The sequence below is a fragment of the Pleurodeles waltl genome, chromosome 6, assembly GCF_031143425.1.
Source record: "Pleurodeles waltl isolate 20211129_DDA chromosome 6, aPleWal1.hap1.20221129, whole genome shotgun sequence".
Taxonomy (NCBI): Eukaryota; Metazoa; Chordata; class Amphibia; order Caudata; family Salamandridae; genus Pleurodeles; species Pleurodeles waltl.
Window position 1 is genome coordinate 19,270,935 of NC_090445.1, and position 19,398 is coordinate 19,290,332.

The 19,398-nt window shown below is 54.4% G+C and overlaps 1 protein-coding gene across 1 annotated transcript in view; it reads left to right on the plus strand.

The window, feature by feature from the left end:
- ASS1 (argininosuccinate synthase 1) overlaps nt 1-19,398 on the plus strand; it is a 271,201-nt gene that overhangs the window by 21,213 nt on the left and 230,590 nt on the right. The window contains exons 2-3 of the mRNA XM_069237057.1: nt 12,419-12,471; nt 13,410-13,518. Coding sequence (XP_069093158.1) covers nt 13,411-13,518 — 108 coding nt within the window. The 5' untranslated portion in view covers nt 12,419-12,471; nt 13,410. The remainder of the gene's footprint in view (nt 1-12,418; nt 12,472-13,409; nt 13,519-19,398) is intronic.

Genomic DNA, 19,398 nt, shown 5'->3' on the forward strand with positions numbered 1-19,398 from the left:
TGTGAAACGTTTGCGTTGAGGAGGTCAGGTTTGTGTTCTAGGGAGTGGGTTACGGAAGTGAGGGTGTGGGTTGTGGACGTGAGGGTGTGGGGGGAGTGGGTTACGGACGTGAGGGTGTGGGGGAGTGGGTTACGGAAGTGAGGGTAGGGGGGAGTGGGTTACGGAAGTGAGGGTGTGGGGGGAGTGGATTACGGACGTGAGGGTGTGGGGGGAGTGGATTACGGACGTGAGGGTGTGGGGGGAGTGGATTACGGACGCGAGGGTGTGGGGGGAGTGGGTTACGGAAGTGAGGGTGTGGGGGGAGTGGGTTACGGACGTGAGGGTGTGGGGGAGTGGGTTACGGAAGTGAGGGGGTGGGGGGTGGGTTACGGACGTGAGGGTGTGGGGGAGTGGGTTGTGGACGCGAGGGTGTGGGGGGAGTGGGTTACGGACGTGGGGGAGTGGGTTACGGAAGTGAGGGTGTGGGGGAGTGGGTTATGGAAGTGAGGGTGTGGGGGGAGTGGATTACGGAAGTGGGGGTGTGGGTTGTGGACGTGAGGGTGTGGGGGAGTGGGTTGTGGACGTGAGGGTGTGGGGGGAGTGGGTTACGGAAGTGAGGGTGTGTGGGTTGTGGACGTGAGGGTGTGGGGGGAGTGGGTTACGGACGTGAGGGTGTGGGGGGAGTGGGTTACGGACGTGAGGGTGTGGGGGTGTGGGTTGTGGACGTGAGGGTGTAGGGGGAGTGGGTTACGGACGTGGGGGTGTGGGTTGTGGACGTGAGGGTGTGGGGGGAGTGGGTTACGGAAGTGAGGGTGTGGGGGGAGTGGGTTACGGAAGTGAGGGTGTGGGGGGAGTGGGTTATGGAAGTGAGGGTGTGGGGGGAGTGGATTACGGAAGTGAGGGTGTGAGGGGAATGGGTTACGGAAGTGAGGGTGTGGGCGGAGTGGGTTACGGAAGTGAGGGTAGGGGGAGTGGGTTATGGAAGTGAGGGTGTGGGGGGGAGTGGATTACGGAAGTGAGGGTGTGAGGGGAGTGGGTTACGGAAGTGAGGGTGTGGGGGGAGTGGGTTATGGAAGTGAGGGTGTGGGGGGAGTGGATTACGGAAGTGAGGGTGTGAGGGGAGTGGGTTACGGAAGTGAGGGTGTGGGGGGAGTGGAATATGGAAGTGAGGGTGTGGGGGGAGTGGGTTACGGAAGTGAGGGTGTGGGGTGAGTGGGTTACGGAAGTGAGGGTGTGAGGGGAATGGGTTACGGAAGTGAGGGTGTGGGGGGAGTGGGTTACGGAAGTGAGGGTGTGGGGGGAGTGGGTTACGGAAGTGAGGGTGTGGGGGGAGTGGATTACGGAAGTGAGGGTGTGAGGGGAGAGGGTTACGGAAGTGAGGGTGTGAGGGGAGTGGGTTACCGAAGTGAGGGTGTGGGGGGAGTGGGTTATGGAAGTGAGGGTGTGGGGGGAGTGGGTTATGGAAGTGAAGGTGTGGGGGGAGTGGGCTACCGAAGTGAGGGTGTGGGGGGAGTGGGTTACGGAATTGAGGGTGTGAGGGGGAGTGGGTTACGGAAGTGAGGGTGTGGGGGGAGTGGGTTACGGAAGTGAGGGTGTGAGGGGGAGTGGGTTACGGAAGTGAGGGTGTGGGGGAGTGGGTTTCGGAAGTGAGGGTGAGGGTGAGGGTGTGGAGGAGTGGGTTATGTAAGTGTGGGTGTGGGTTACGGAAGTGAGGGTGTGGGGGGAGTGGGTTACTGAAGTGAGGGTGTGAGGGGGAGTGGGTTACGGAAGTGAGGGTGTGGGGGAGTGGGTTACGGAAGTGAGGGTGTGGGGGAGTGGGTTACGGAAGTGAGGGTAGGGGGGAGTGGGTTATGGAAGTGAGGGTGTGGGGGGAGTGGATTACGGAAGTGAGGGTGTGAGGGGAGTGGGTTACGGAAGTGAGGGTGTGAGGGGAGTGGGTTATGGAAGTGAGGGTGTGGGGGGAGTGGGTTATGGAAGTGAGGGTGTGGGGGGAGTGGGTTATGGAAGTGAGGGTGTGGGGGGAGTGGGTTACGGAAGTGAGGGTGTGAGGGGGAGTGGGTTACGGAAGTGAGGGTGTGGGGGGAGTGGGTTACGGAAGTGAGGGTGTGAGGGGGAGTGGGTTACGGAAGTGAGGGTGTGAGGGGGAGTGGGTTACGGAAGTGAGGGTGTGGGGGGAGTGGGTTACGGAAGTGAGGGTGTGGGGGGAGTGGGTTATGGAAGTGAGGGTGTGGGGGGAGTGGGTTACGGAAGTGAGGGTGTGGGGGGAGTGGGTTACGGAAGTGAGGGTAGGGGGAGTGGGTTACGGACGTGGGGGTGTGGGTTGTGGACGTGAGGGTGTGGGGGGAGTGGGTTACGGAAGTGAGGGTGTGGGGGGAGTGGGTTACGGAAGTGAGGGTGTGGGGGGAGTGGGTTACGGAAGTGAGGGTGTGGGGGGAGTGGGTTATGGAAGTGAGGGTGTGGGGGGAGTGGATTACGGAAGTGAGGGTGTGAGGGGAATGGGTTACGGAAGTGAGGGTGTGGGGGGAGTGGGTTACGGAAGTGAGGGTGTGAGGGGAATGGGTTACGGAAGTGAGGGTGTGGGGGGAGTGGGTTACGGAAGTGAGGGTAGGGGGAGTGGGTTATGGAAGTGAGGGTGTGGGGGGGAGTGGATTACGGAAGTGAGGGTGTGAGGGGAGTGGGTTACGGAAGTGAGGGTGTGGGGGGAGTGGATTACGGAAGTGAGGGTGTGAGGGGAATGGGTTACGGAAGTGAGGGTGTGGGGGGAGTGGGTTACGGAAGTGAGGGTGTGGGGGGGAGTGGATTACGGAAGTGAGGGTGTGAGGGGAGTGGGTTACGGAAGTGAGGGTGTGGGGGGAGTGGGTTATGGAAGTGAGGGTGTGGGGGGAGTGGATTACGGAAGTGAGGGTGTGAGGGGAGTGGGTTACGGAAGTGAGGGTGTGGGGGGAGTGGAATATGGAAGTGAGGGTGTGGGGGGAGTGGGTTATGGAAGTGAGGGTGTGGGGTGAGTGGGTTACGGAAGTGAGGGTGTGAGGGGAATGGGTTACGGAAGTGAGGGTGTGGGGGGAGTGGGTTACGGAAGTGAGGGTGTGGGGGGAGTGAGTTACGGAAGTGAGGGTGTGGGGGGAGTGGATTACGGAAGTGAGGGTGTAAGGGGAGAGGGTTACGGAAGTGAGGGTGTGAGGGGAGTGGGTTACCGAAGTGAGGGTGTGGGGGGAGTGGGTTATGGAAGTGAGGGTGTGGGGGGAGTGGGTTATGGAAGTGAAGGTGTGGGGGGAGTGGGCTACCGAAGTGAGGGTGTGGGGGGAGTGGGTTACGGAATTGAGGGTGTGAGGGGGAGTGGGTTACGGAAGTGAGGGTGTGGGGGGAGTGGGTTACGGAAGTGAGGGTGTGAGGGGGAGTGGGTTACGGAAGTGAGGGTGTGGGGGAGTGGGTTACGGAAGTGAGGGTGAGGGTGAGGGTGTGGAGGAGTGGGTTATGTAAGTGTGGGTGTGGGTTACGGAAGTGAGGGTGTGGGGGGAGTGGGTTACTGAAGTGAGGGTGTGAGGGGGAGTGGGTTACGGAAGTGAGGGTGTGGGGGAGTGGGTTACGGAAGTGAGGGTGTGGGGGAGTGGGTTACGGAAGTGAGGGTAGGGGGGAGTGGGTTACGGAAGTGAGGGTGTGGGGGGAGTGGATTACGGAAGTGAGGGTGTGAGGGGAGTGGGTTACGGAAGTGAGGGTGTGAGGGGAGTGGGTTACGGAAGTGAGGGTGTGGGGGGAGTGGGTTACGGAAGTGAGGGTGTGGGGGGAGTGGGTTACGGAAGTGAGGGTGTGAGGGGGAGTGGGTTACGGAAGTGAGGGTGTGGGGGGAGTGGGTTACGGAAGTGAGGGTGTGAGGGGGAGTGGGTTACGGAAGTGAGGGTGTGAGGGGGAGTGGGTTACGGAAGTGAGGGTGTGGGGGGAGTGGGTTACGGAAGTGAGGGTGTGGGGGGAGTGGGTTATGGAAGTGAGGGTGTGGGGGGAGTGGGTTACGGAAGTGAGGGTGTGGGGGGAGTGGGTTACGGAAGTGAGGGTAGGGGGAGTGGGTTATGGAAGTGAGGGTGTGGGGGGAGTGGATTACGGAAGTGAGGGTGTGAGGGGAATGGGTTACGGAAGTGAGGGTGTGGGGGAGTGGGTTACGGAAGTGAGGGTAGGGGGAGTGGGTTATGGAAATGAGGGTGTGGGGGGGAGTGGATTATGGAAGTGAGGGTGTGAGGGGAGTGGGTTACGGAAGTGAGGGTGTGGGGGGAGTGGGTTATGGAAGTGAGGGTATGGGGGGAGTGGATTACGGAAGTGAGGGTGTGAGGGGAGTGGGTTACGGAAGTGAGGGTGTGGGGGGAGTGGAATATGGAAGTGAGGGTGTGGGGGGAGTGGGTTATGGAAGTGAGGGTGTGGGGGGAGTGGGTTACGGAAGTGAGGGTGTGAGGGGAATGGGTTACGGAAGTGAGGGTGTGGGGGGAGTGGGTTACGGAAGTGAGGGTAGGGGGGAGTGGGTTATGGAAGTGAGGGTGTGGGGGGAGTGGATTACGGAAGTGAGGGTGTGAGGGGAGAGGGTTACGGAAGTGAGGGTGTGAGGGGAGTGGGTTACCGAAGTGAGGGTGTGGGGGGAGTAGGTTATGGAAGTGAGGGTGTGGGGGGAGTGGGTTATGGAAGTGAGGGTGTGGGGGGAGTGGGCTACCGAAGTGAGGGTGTGGGGGGAGTGGGTTACGGAATTGAGGGTGTGAAGGGGAGTGGGTTACGGAAGTGAGGGTGTGGGGGGAGTGGGTTACGGAAGTGAGGGTAGGGGGAGTGGGTTATGGAAGTGAGGGCAGGGGGGAGTGGGTTACGGAAGTGAGGGTGTGGGGGGAGTGGGTTATGGAAGTGAGGGCAGGGGGGAGTGGGTTATGGAAGTGAGGGTGTGGGGGAGTGGGTTACGGAAGTGAGGGTGTGGGGGAGTGGGTTATGAGGGTGTGGGGGAGTGAGTTACGGAAGTGAGGGTGTGGGGGAGTGGGTTACGGAAGTGAGGGTGTGAGGGGAGTGGGTTACGGAAGTGAGGGTGTGGGGGGAGTGGGTTACGGAAGTGAGGGTAGGGGGAGTGGGTTATGGAAGTGAGGGTGTGGGGGAGTGGGTTTGGAGGGTGCACGGGAGGAAGTGACGTGCGTGAGGGCAGATTACTCTGTGTGGGCGAGCGAGGCTGAGAGGAGTGAGGGGGTACGTGAGGTGACGTGTGGCCTCACGGGTTGCAGGGTTGGTTTTCTGGTGGTAGAGAAGTGGACTGGTGATGGATGCCAGTTGCTGTGCACTGACGTCATGTGAGAAGGAGTGAAGTGAGTGACAGAGGGAGACGTGCTCAGAGTAAGTGAGGGAGATCAGTGCAGAACCAGGCCCGTTGGCTTTAGGTGGGGTACTGGTTTGTCCAGATGTTTGTGGTGTGAGAGGGGACTGGGGGATTAGGGGGGTTGTCATTACGGTAGGGAGGTGTTCTATGTGAGAGGTGAGCGGGGTGTTCTGTGTGAGAGGTGAGTGGGGTGCGGGTTTATATGAGAGGGGGTTTCATGTAAGGATGTGTTATTGATCTGTGTGTGATCTGGCAGGATGAGGGGGTTCCAGTGGATAAGGGGGTGCTAATTGTGACGAGAATCTGAGTGGAGGTGGATTATTGGGGGGAAAAGGAGGGATCAGGTCAATAACAGTATTTTTGGGGGGCCGCAGTGGATGTTAGGACGTGTGCTTGGGAGGGTAAGACCACACTCTTTGGGGTGTGCATCGAAGCCCTGAGAGTAGGGGTGGAGGGATGCTGAGGGGGTGATGTGTTGGGGAGTCAGGTGGCATGTTAGAGGGGGAGTCAGAGGGAGCTTGCTGTGGGGCACTGAGCAGGACTGGGGATATGTGCTCAGATGATGAACTGTGGACTGGATCACTCCCACGTCATTCTAGCTGGAGATGCTGGTAGACGCATCGAACCGTGAAGCTTGCGCCCATGAGGGATGCTGGGAGCAGATGTCACTTTGAGTTGGTTGTGGAAGATGTTGGACCAGGAACGAGGTGTTTCGGGTAAAGGAGATGGCCCCCGCTTTAAGCCCCTCTTATCGGTCACTGTGATGATGGTCAGGGAAGAGGGCATCTGAGGATTCTTCCAGGGTGGTATATATAATTTTTTTTGCTGACTATTTGGAGAGATCAGGAGGGCATATGGTCGTAACTGAGTTTATTCTAGCTTTCTCCATCTTGGTATACATTGCAAGGTTTTAGGGTACCCTCGAATCCCACCTATCTTTAATCGACAAATGTGCCCAGTTTTGTCTCTGAAGTTGATCTCTGGTCCAGCAGCCCCAGCGCCTTCCATCAGGGAGACGCTTCCAAGGGAGAGGATGTAGAATAGCGGCCCGAGCTGCCGACTTAGGAGATGGGGAAACAGATTTGAGTCTCGGTGTCGGCTGAACATCCTGTGATTCTGGACAAATCATTTTATTTCCCCTGCCTACAATTCAGCGCCTTGAGACCTTCCTGGGTGATTTGCCGGGCTTTACAAATCCTGGATTTAAGAGGGCCAGGAGTCGCCCCTGAGGGCCAGCGTACTACATACACCCCATGCCGAGCTCCTGCCTGGATACACGTAGCAGCAGATACTATGTGTTACCTTGAGCAAACAAAATTTGCTTGGTAAGTAGACATTTAAAGTGGCCCGAGGAAGGAATGCGTGTCAGTTTTAGAATCGGTGACCTTGTGAGCTCTCATTGTACTAATTTATCAGTTGACACCCCTGTATGTTACTGTCCATCTCTGTCGAACGGGGTGCTCGGGGGTCCTGCCCCAGTCGGGATAGGGATTTCAAATGCCTTGAAGGAGACGTGCTGCTCTAATGATGTAATGATGAATCAGTAGGCTGGGGAATGGCCCTACTTGCAATATTGATGGATTTTTTTTAGGGTTGTGCACGCGAGCGCTGTGGCCTGTTGTAATCTCTCTGTGGCTTTACCACACCCACTCTGGCTATTTATTCTTTGTTGTGCTTGTCCTAAAGGCTTCGTTTTTATTGCTGCATTTTGTGAAATGTCCTTCCTTTGTGTGCTGAGTTCCCTCCCAGGCGATTTCACCATGTGAGCATTTTTGTTGGCCATCACACTATGTCATGCTTCCTCCTGCTACAGCGCGTGATGGCCCCTCCTCCGGTTTCGGTTTGCCTTTCATCCCAGCCGCGATCCTTTCTAGACATTCATGGAGGGAGCCAATAACTCTCGGGCTCACGCTTATAGTGGCCGTGGCACTATGAATTGACTTACTTCTGTCAACTGTTTTACTTTTCATTTTCAATTTATGTGGCAAGAAAAGTCCAGTTAGGAATTTACAATGCTAATAGCTTTAACTCGAGCAAACGCAATACCCATTGCATTGCAAATGCTTGTTTTTCTTTGAGCTGGGGGGAAGTTGTGTTACTTTGTTTGTGGGCGCTCTCTTACCCATTCCCAAGCAGCATCCGGGAGGCAGTGTCCAGAGTGATCTCTTATAGGTCCTGTTTGGACTGTACTTCGGCTCTCAGCAGTTTGCAGGGTGAAGATGGCTGCCGCCCTGGGAGGAAGTCTTGTTCTCTGGGATACACCTCACTCTGGGGTGCACCTCTCCAGCCTCAGAGACTGCATCCACTGAGAGGGGCACAGCCCCAGGACATGTGTCCCCTCTGAGTGGTACACCACCCTCCCCTTCTGTACATCCACAGAGACTGCAACCACAGAGAGGGGCACAGCCCCAGAACATGTGTCCTGGGGTCCCCTCTGAGTGGTACACCACCCTCCCCTTCTGTACATCCACAGAGACTGCAGCCACAGAGAGGGGCACAGCCTCAGGACATGTGTCCCCTCTGAGTAGTACACCACCCTCCCCTTCTGTACATCCACAGAGACTGCAGCCACAGAGAGGGGCACAGCCCCAGGACATGTGTCCCCTCTGAGTGGTACACCACCCTCCCCTTCTGTACATCCACAGAGACTGCAGCCACCGAGAGTGGCACAGCCCCAGGACATATAATGTGTCCTGACTCCCCCCGCACATACTTTACACTGTCCCCAGCCTCTGTTGCACCTGCCTTGGAGGGAGATGCTCTGACAGAGAAGAGTTCTGGCCTGGTGGAGTCTCATGAAGCCCCCCACCTGACACTGCTCCTCCCTTAGTCTCTGTTTCACATGCCCTGGGGGAGCCGCTCTGACAGGGAAAAGCTCCAGTCTGGTGCTGTCTCTTTGAGCCCCACCTCACCTGTCACTGTCCCCTGTCTTGGTTGCACATATTGGCCTGGTGGGCTGTCTGTTCAAGCCCCCATCTGTCGGTGCCACCCCACTCATATCCGTTGCGGATGCTGTGGTTGGAGCTCCCTTGACAGGGGAGACCCACAGCCCTGCCAAGGACCACGCATCAGGGGTTAGACTATCGCATTTTAGTGCTAGCGTCCACATCACTGCATTAAAGCGCTTGTCACACATATTATAGCTCCTGGGAAGTCCCAAGAGGTAAGGCTTTTTATAATAACAAAAGTTGTTTGCTGCACAACTCTGCAATTACGCGTTCACTGACCCACTCTAACTGAAAAATGCTGCAATTGTAACACACAGTGGTCACTCAGCCCTAATGAACAAATATGTACCAGTGCGGGCCTGGCATCTGTCTGAGCTACGTGGGCATCTGGCATCAGGAAACAAACAAGAGCCAGAATCTAGGCCTAGCCTCAGGGGGAGCCAACAACTTCTGCTGTTGTCCTGCACAGCTCAGTGCCTGCAATGAGTCTGTGCGTCACAGGTGTATGTTGTGGGGGGGGGGGGCGCTTGGATTTAAAAGTGCTGTGCTGGTATCCAGAAACCCAGTAGCCTCTGAATGCAACACTGCAGGCAGCCACTTTCATAGTGCTGAACCAGCCTGTCCAAGGACAGTCCCACTAGGCCTCCCCCTGCTATCAGCACCAGGAGGCAGCCCCCCCACCCCGTCCGGCTGCCAGACCAGAGATATATCCCTGGCTGAGGCTTGCGGACTGCTGTACTGAGGCGCAAGGCTGGCTGCTGGAGTCTCTGATGATCCCCTGAGTGGTACTCGGCAGACCGGCCCTGCTGGGCATGAACTGCCCTGGGTTAGCTGTTCTACTGAGTCTCAAATGAAGACACCAAACCAGACACTTGATGTGCAGTCCAACTGGACACTCGGATCCACAGCACGTGGCACAGACAGGCCAGTCAAAGAAGCACTACTGAGGAACTAGAACTTACGGCCTGATTTGGAGTTTTGTGATGGGTTACTCCAATACAAATGTGACGGATGTCCCGTCTGCCGTTTAATGAACCCATTATATACTATGGGAATTCTAATACCGCGGACGGGATATCTGTCACGCTTGTGATGGAGTAACCCGTCTGCCAACCTCGAAATATCTCAGGCCTAGGGGGAGGGGTTCAGAAACATGAAGTCCTCGGCTCAGGGTTGCCTGGTCTGCCGAGGCTCAGCTGACAGCAGAAAATGAAACCAAATGCCACAGGGCTAGCAGCGGAGCTCACTAAACAGGGCCCGATTTTGATCTTGGTGGACGGGCAACTCCGTCACAACGGAGATGGATTTTCTAAATCCAGTTATATCCTATGAGGGTCATATTTCGGCGGAAGGGATATCCGTCAGTGTTGTGCCAGAGTAACCCATTCACGGAAATCTAAATCAGGCCGTTAGTGACAAGTGACCTTATAATTCAGGGGTTTCGCAGAAGTTTCACCACTTTTTAAGAATTTCTCAGTGCTCAGAAAGGGGGGTGCTTTCCAACATTTATCTGTTTATATGCGTGGTTTTCTTTGCGAGAAAGTGTCACGCATTTTGCAATAGAATGTCACGCATATATACACTGAAACCAAGAAAAAGTCACACTCAAGCAATCTAAAAACTTGGCAAGGATGACTCCCCGCTGTCCAACCCCCACATGGGAGTTAGAAGAGTAAATGATCTCCCCACTGAATATTCCACCGGATGTCCGTGCGTCACTGATTTTCAGGGAAGCATGAAAGGGCGGGCGGGGCGCAGGGTGTGATCTGCGGGTGCCCGAGGGCCCGCGGACTGAACCGAACCACGGCGTGTCTCACAGTTTCATCTTTCAGAAGAGGAAGTGGATCGAAGTTTTAATAAACTTCCTTCTGAGAAAACAAAAGTGAGGTGCTGCCCCCCCCAAACAGTGCACGGCTCTGTTCGAGGAAACCAGATTTGTAGGGACATTCCCCGCCCTCTCTCACGCATCTGGTTCCCGGTCACAGAGGTTGTGCAAAGGACGCCTCCTAGTCACGCACATGATGCGGACAATCATATTTGCTGTTGAAATACAGAGAGGCCTGGAAGTGTTCGTGAGGTTTTTCACGGGGTGGGGGTTGTTGGGCTTTCACTCCTGCCCCCGTCAGGGTGGGGGGCAGGCTTGCTGAAGATGTCACGCACGAAGCTGTCTCCCTTCTGTGGGATCATGGCATTACTGCTAGTGACGCATTACTGCTTGCGATGCATTACTGCTGGTGACGCATTACTGCTCGCGATGCAGTACTACTGATGGTGACGCATTACTGCTGGTGACGCATTACTGCTCACGATGCATTACTGCTAGTGACGATTTACTGCTTGCGATGCATTACTGCTGGTGACGCATTACTGCTGGTGACGCATTACTGCTAGTGACGCATTACTGCTTGCAATGCATTACTGCTGGTGACGCATTACTGCTCGCTATGCATTATTGCTAGTGAAGCATTACTGCTTGCGATGCATTACTGCTGGTGACGCATTACTGCTCGCGATGCATTACTGCTGGTGACGCATTACTGCTTGCGATGCATTACTGCTAGTGACGCATTACTGCTCGCGATGCATTACTACAACTGGTGACGCATTACTGCTCGCTATGCATTACTGCTAGTGAAGCATTACTGCTCGCGATGCATTACTACTACTGGTGACGCATTACTGCTCGCTATGCATTACTGCTAGTGAAGCATTACTGCTCGCGATGCATTACTACTACTGGTGACGCATTACTGCTCGCTATGCATTATTGCTAGTGAAGCATTACTGCTCGCGATGCATTACTACTACTGGTGACTCATTACTGCTCGCTATGCATTATTGCTAGTGACGTGTTACTGCTAGTGGTGCATTTCTGCTAGTGACCCATTACTGCTTGCAATGCATTACTGCTTGCGATGTATTACTGCTGGTGACGCATTACTGCTCGCGATGCATTACTACTACTGGTGACTCATTACTGCTAGTGGTGCATTACTGCTGGTGACGTGTTACTGCTAGTGGTGCATTACTGCTGGTGACGCATTACTGCTAGTGACGCATTACTGCTGGTGATGCAGGTGACGCGTTACTGCTAGTGGTGCATTACTGCTAGTGATGTATTACTATGGTGATGCATTACTAATGGTGATGCATTACTGCTAGTAACGCTTTACTGCTGGTTGTGCGTTACTATTAGTCATGCAGGTGACGTTTTACTGTGAGTGACGCATTTTCTGCTGGTTACGCAGGTGATGCATTACTGTTGGTGACTCATTACTGCTGGTGACGCATTACTGCTGGTGATGCATTACTGCTGACGACACATTACTGCTGCTGATGCACTACTGCTCGCGACGCATTACTAATGGTGATGCAGGTGACGCATTACTACTGGTGATGAAGGTGATGCATTACTGCTGATGACGCAAATGACCTGTTACTGCTAGTGACTTATTACTGCTGGTGATGCATTACTGCTTGTGATGCATTACTACTGGTGATGCAGGTACTGCATTACTGCTAGTGACTCATTACTGCTAGTGACTCATTACTGCTGGTGATGCATTACTGCTGCTGATGCATTACTACTGGTGATGCAGGTGATACATTACTGCTGGTGACGCAGGTGACCTTTTACTGCTAGTGACTCATTACTGCTGGTGATGCATTACTGCTGGTGACGCATTACTACTGCTGATGCATTACTACTGGTGCTGCAGGTGCTGCATTACTGCTGGTGATGCATTACTGCTAGCAATGCATTATTGCTGGTGACCGGTGGAAGAAGGGACACTGGGCAAATGTTTCAGATGGTGGAGCCAGCTGAGGTTTCCCTGCCGGAGACTTGGGGCCGATAAACAAAGGTAAACTTTAGACCTAATGTCTAAGTTTACACCTGAAGTATAACTTTAGACCTCTAAACTTCAGTCCTGACGTCTAAGACTTCAGGTGCAAAGTTAGACTTCAGGTGTGAACTTAGACTTCACAGCGAGATGGCACTGTCAATTAGGATTGTGTACACTTCACAGCACTATGGTACTTGTCGTGTAAAAATTAATAGGTTTCACAGCGCTATGCTAGCGGAGGTTTCACTGCGCTTTGCTAGTAGCACGTGGCAGTAGATAAAACACGACCCACTAAGCCCTCTCTTTCATTTCAGGGAGAGACGACGTCCGCCCACCTCCGAAGGCCAGAAGCTTCCAGCTCACCCAAGTAAGTGCCTCTGATGAAATGCGGAGACTCTCGGGGCCTTGCAAAGACCTCAGATAGCCAAGGCCGGTGGTCAGAAAGGCCTTCCCCATATCTACTGAGGGGAGGGAAGGAACTGGTGGGAGAGGAGTGTCACGACAGTCACTTTAAACATCCAACCCACAGGGCCGCACCTTTTAACACGACCATGGACTGGAGCGGTGATTGCCGCAGTCCTGGTATTACCACTGGTTGAAATCAGGAGCCAGTGTGGTCGGTGGTGCTGCAGTCACAGTATAGTGTATCACGTGACCTGCCCCGGTCCTGGCATTAGCTCTGGGTGAAATGCGGAGCACTGTGTTAAGAATCACGTGACCCGCCCCGGTCCTGGTATTAGCGCTGGTTGAAATGCGGAGCCGGTGTGTTATGTATCACGTAACCTGTCCTCGTATTAGCACTGGTTGAAATGCGGAGCACTGTGTTATGAATCACGTGACCCGCCCCGGTCCTGGTATTAGCGCTGGTTGAAATGCGGAGCCGGTGTGTTTAGTGATGCCTCCGTATGATGTATCGCCTGACCTGTCCTGGTATTAGCACTGGTTGAAATGCGGAGCCGGTGTGTTATGTATCACGTAACCTGTCCTCGTATTAGCACTGGTTGAAATGCGGAGCCGGTGTGTTTAGTGATGCCTCAGTATGATGTATCGCCTGACCTGTCCTGGTATTAGCACTGGTTGAAATGCGGAGGCGGTGTGTTATGTATCACGTAACCTGTCCTGGTATTACCACTCGTTGATAGGCGGAGCCGGTGTGTTCGTGATTTCTCAATCACACTATAGTCTTATCACATGAACAGTGCAGTCCTGCATCCCTAGGCCCCCCCAGGAGGGATAAGGGGGTTATTAAGAGGGGGGTTTCTGTTCCACCCCCGCCCCTAACCCGTTATCTCCTTGCCCCTGCAGGATGTCCCAGCACAAAGGCACCGTGATACTTGCCTACAGCGGCGGACTGGACACCTCCTGCATCCTGGTGTGGCTCAAGGAGCTAGGATATGACGTCATTGCCTTCTTGGTGAGTGCGGGGGTGGGGGCTGGGACTGCGGTGCGGGTGATCTGGGTGCGACGGGGCAGCATCTGTGATTCTTGTCACAGCTGCCACGTTTCCCAGGTCCACGGGTGATGTGCTGTTCCACGCTAGGTTTCTTTCATTTGAATTCTGGGATTTGTAGTCCTGTTTTCTAATGGCACAAATAAAACTTCAAGTTCCAGAATTCAAAGGAAAAACCTGAACTGGAGCAGCACATCACGCACGGACTTGGGAAACTTGCCAGGGAAGTCTTGAATGTGGGGGGGGTGGGGGGGTGGGGCGGTTATTGGGGAGATCCCCGACCCCATTGCACTGGGGTTCGGGACCTTTGTGAGAGCTGATTAATAAATTAGCAACGAGACATAGACACCAAAAATCTTGTCCACATTTGTAGACCACAGCCCAACTTTGCTGAGTTAGTGGCACTGAGCTATTTGTGTGGGAAAAAAAAAGTCCCAAGTAAAACCTTTTAAAGTTTGCTGGGCCCATTACATCGGGGATGCTCTGAAAAACGATGTTTTTCCTTTCAGTCTTAGGGCCTCATTTACAAGCCCCTTGCAATGCTGCTGCGTAATTTTTTTTTACGCCACGGTGACGCATCAGTGCACTGCTCCATATTTACACCCTGACGCATTGGGCCCAATGGGTCAGTTTCTAAAGCCACCATCACATTATAGGGGGGCCATGTATAATGTATGCAGGGTAAGTGTTTCCACGGAAAAAGCCTCGCAGAACTGACGCAGTGAAATTTACATTTCACTGCGTCATTCTACGACTTCACTGCGTCAAAATTTTACCACCTGCTCATATCAGGTATGAAATTGATGCAGAGCTTTTTCCAATGGGACTCTCCTAGTATTGTTGGAGTTGCGTCAGTTTACCAACGCAAATTCAGCAATGCGTCACTTTAGCGCCAACAGCTGCATCAGAATTTCTGCCTCTCTGTGGAAAACTTTCGCCATGGAGCTCTGTATTGTAAATACAGCGCATCCATGGCGTTGTTAGGGGACGTGTGGCAAGCGCAAGAAATCTGATGCATCAATGACGATGCGTCAGTTTTTTGTAAACGAGGCCCTTAATATCTTGTGCATGGTAGCGAGAGACCCACTTGCACACACCTATATCCTGGACACTGAGGGGCATATTTACAAGTGGCATGCGCTACCGGTGCGTCACTTTTTTGACGCTCCGACGGCACAGGCTGCAGGTTCATATCTACAAGGCCAGACAAAGCCACTTTGCGTGACTTTTCATGGCCTTGTAGATATTTACTAAGACAACGCAGCACAAATCCCTGCATTGCCTTACTCTGCATCAAAGAGGCGTTCCATGGGCGTTGCAGTGGGTTTTCCCTCGGAACAACCATGGATTTTGAGACATTCCCATGTTTAGGAGGATTTGTAAACTTGGAAGTGCATTACAAGCCTACGCCTCCCCAGGGAGGCGTCATGAGGAAAAATACCTTAATTTCTTCTTGTTTTTTTCTCTTCCTATGTGGGAAAACACCTCCATTTTTTGTTTTTGTGAAGGAAGCTGCCAATCATCCCTGCAATGCAGACACCCTTGCACCATGGTGCCAGAGTGCTTGCATTGGCATATGGCTGCCAGTTGTGCGCCAGGGCAGCGAAAGAGAGCAGGAATATGGCGTATCTCCTAGATAGGGCGCATTCCTGACCTTTTCCTTTGATGCTGGGCAGCACATCAAGAAGCCTTAAAGAGATGTCCTGCCCCAAAATATTGTAAATACGCCACTGATTGTCACATAAATCAGAAATCTGATACAAAGCCAGAGGGAACTGGGTTAGGTCGATTGTCTGGGAGTAAAACCCATACTGACAATCCAGAAACATCAGTTCTGAAACTGTTTACCCTTCTTGAACATTTTGGAGAGTAGGAACTGTAATGAAACACAGTAAATAAATACATTTTTACAGCCTGGCTGGGATCCTAGCTCAGGGCCTGTTGCAGAACATTGCACAAAAGGTCTCTCCTGGTGTGCTGTTACACAAAGAAACACAAAGAAACCGTGAAAGCTGTGGGAAAGTCCATCTAAATCTGTTGAACATTTGCTCTGTGACAAGCAGAAAAAAAAGCCCGAGGTTAGCACATTCTGGGCCGATTGTCAACAGGGCCTGGTCTGAAAGTAGATACAAGAGGCTGCTTCGAGGGGACAAACACATTGAAAATCCACTTGGCCTGTGCCGTGTTATACTCAGTGCTCCAGGTTTTATGGTACCTATTTTTTTGACATTTCTGTCTGTATTTATCCATATTTATTGTTTGCTATTTTTATCTGTATTTTTCCAAATATATTTTAGGTTTTGTGAAAAAAATGAAGTTGAAACTAGTATATTTCCATAATTATTTGAGCAAAAAGTGTACATTCTTATTTGAGTGTCTCCCAGTTTTTAATTGTACTAAGACCCCTAGATGATACATCCTTACGCTTTTCATAAAATATGAAACTTTTAGTCTCAATCTTATGCACGTCTACCACTCCTTGGGCAGCGTTATTAAAATATCTTTATTTTTAACCCACTCACCTGTCAATCCGCACAATATGGGCCTGGCAGTATTTAATTGCTCAGAAAAGATCTTGATTTCCGTTTTTATCCACATGGTTTTCTGTCCTTAGTAATCTGTAAAAATGAATAAAACGGAAATCAGGGAGCCTTAGTTACCCTTAAACCTGTGACACATTCAGTGCGTAGTGTATAGCACACATGGTACCTGGGCACTGAATACCTGCACAACCTCACCCTGCGCTCACTCACACAGCCCTCACCCTGCGCTCACTCACACAGCCCCCGCCCTGCATTCACAACCCCCGCCCTGCACTCACAGCCCTCACCCTGCGCTCACCCTGAGCTCACAGCCCCCGCCCTGAGCTCACAGCCCCCACCCTGCACTCACAGCCCCCACCCTGCGCTCACTCACACAGCCCTCACCCTGCGCTCACTCACACAGCCCTCACCCTGCACTCACAGCCCCCGCCCTGCGCTCACAGCCCTCACCCTGCACTCACAGCCCTCACCCTGCGCTCACCCTGAGCTCACAGCCCCCGCCCTGAGCTCACAGCCCCCGCCCTGCGTTCACAGCCCTCACCCTGCGCTCACAGCCCCCGCCCTGAGCTCACAGCCCGCACCCTGCACTCACAGCCCCCACCCTGCGCTCACTCACACAGCCCTCACCCTGCACTCACACAGCCCTCACCCTGCGCTCACTCACACAGCCCTCACCCTGCGCTCACTCACACAGCCCTCACCCTGCACTCACAGCCCCCGCCCTGCGCTCACAGCCCCGCCCTGCGCTCACAGCCCTCACCCTGCACTCACAGCCCTCACCCTGCGCTCACCCTGAGCTCACAGCCCCCGCCCTGAGCTCACAGCCCCCGCCCTGCACTCACAGCCCCCACCCTGCACTCACAGCCCCCACCCTGCGCTCACTCACACAGCCCTCACCCTGCGCTCACTCACACAGCCCCTCACACAGCCCTCACCCTGCGCTCACTCACACAGCCCTCACCCTGCGCTCACTCACACAGCCCCCGCCCTGCGCTCACAGCCCTCGCCCTGCGCTCACAGCCCTCGCCCTGCGCTCACAGCCCTCGCCCTGCGCTCACAGCCCTCGCCCTGCACTCACAGCCCTCGCCCTGCACTCACAGTCCCAGCCCTGCGCTCACAGCCCCAGCCCTGCGCTCACAGCCCTCGCCCTGCGCTCACAGCCCTCGCCCTGCACTCACAGCCCTCGCCCTGCACTCACAGCCCTCGCCCTGCACTCACAGTCCCAGCCCTCACCCTGCGCTCACAGCCCCCGCCCTGCGCTCACAGCCCCCGCCCTGCGCTCACAGCCCCCGCCCTGCGCTCACAGCCCCCGCCCTGCGCCCTGCGCTCACAGCCCTCGCCCTGCGCTCACAGCCCTCGCCCTGCACTCACAGTCCCAGCCCCCGCCCTGCACTCACAGCCCCCGCCCTGCACTCACAGCCCCCGCCCTGCGCTCACAGCCCCCGCCCTGCGCTCACATCCCTCACCCTGCGCTCACATCCCTCACCCTGCGCTCACAGCCCTCACCCTGCACTCACACAGCCCTCACCCTGCACTCACAGCCCCCGCCCTTCACTCACAGCCCTCACCATGTACTCACACAGTCCTCACCCAGCACTCACAGCCCTCACCCAGCACTCACTGTCACAGCCCACACAGTCACAATCCCACACATCCGCCTGTGTCCCTGCTCAGAGAACTCACCCACCTGCAGGACTGCTTGTGTTCCTGTTGAGAGAACTCACCCACCTGCAGAACTGCCTGCGTCCCTGTATAGAGAATGCAGTGCTTACAGAACTCACCCCCTTCAGGACCACCAGTGTCCCTGCTCAGAGATTTCACAGTGAACTCACTTACCTGCAAGAACACATGTCCCTGCTCAGAGAACTCACCTACCTGCAGGACTGCCCGCGTCTCTGCTCCGAGAACTCGCCCAGCTGCAGGACTGCCCGCATCTCTGCCCAGAGAACTCACCCACCTGCAGACCGGCCTGTATCCCTGTTCAGAGAATTCCCCTACCTGCAGGACTGCCTGTGTCCGAGTTTAGAGAAGTCACCCAGGTGCAGGACTACCAGTGTCCCTTCTCAGAGAACTCTCCCGCCTGCAGGACCGTCTGTGTCCCTGTTCAGAGATTTCACATTGAACTCACTTACCTGCAGGAACACATGTGTCCATGTTCAGAGAACTCACCCACCTGCAGGACCGCCTGTGTCCGAGTTCAGAGAACTCTCCCAGCTGCAGGACCACTATTGTCCCTGCTCGGAGAACTCTCCCACCTGCAGGACCGTCTGTGTCCATGTTCAGAGAACTCTCCCAGCTGCAGGACCACTAGTGTCCCTGCTCGGAGAACTTTCCCACCTGCAGGACCGTCTGTGTCCCTGCTCGGGGTAACCGTGGGCCATATTACGAAATCGCGGGTTTGCGACGTCCTAATAGCGGATGCATTACAAAAGGAAAATTGAAAAGTTTTCTTTTCATCTGTGGGACCACTGTCTGCTCTTAAAAAATGTTTGCACCCACATTTGCAAATGGTTTACCACCAACTTGAAGTAGGTGGTAACTGCGAATGTTTTGCGACCGCAATCCCGGTCGCTGACCCACCCCTTCCTAATAGCAACTCACAAACCTATTTTGTGATTCAGTAATAGAGTACAGATTGGTAAAATAGCATGTGTACATACAAACCGCTTTTGCCCTTTGCGCACAGAAAAAAGCTTAGTCCATCTGCCCCTGTGCTCTTTAATGTGAGGCCTGAGCTCAGTCCATCCGGCCCCTGCGCACTTTAATGTGAGTTCTGAGCTTAGTCCATCCGGCCCCTGTGCTCTTTAATGTGAGCCCTGAGCTCAGTCCATCCGGCCCCTGTGCTCTTTAATGTGAGCCCTGAGCTCAGTCCATCCGGCCCCTGCGCTCTTTAATGTGAGGCCTGAGCTTAGTCCATCCGGCCCCTGCACTCTTTAATGTGAGGCCTGAGCTTAGTCCATCCGGCCCCTGCGCTCTTTAATGTGAGGCCTGAGCTTAGTCCATCTGCCCCTGTGCTCTTTAATGTGAGGCCTGAGCTTAGTCCCTCCGGCCCTGTGCTCTTTAATGTGAGGCCTGAGCTTAGTCCATCCAGCCCCCGTGCTCTTCAATGTGAGGCCTGAGCTTAGTCCATCCGGCCCTGTGCTCTTTAATGTGAGGCCTGAGCTTAGTCCATCTGCCCCTGTGCTCTTTAATGTGAGGCCTGAGCTTAGTCCATCCGGCCCTGTGCTCTTTAATGTGAGGCCTGAGCTTAGTCCATCCAGCCCCCGTGCTCTTTAATGTGAGGCCTGAGCTTAGTCCATCC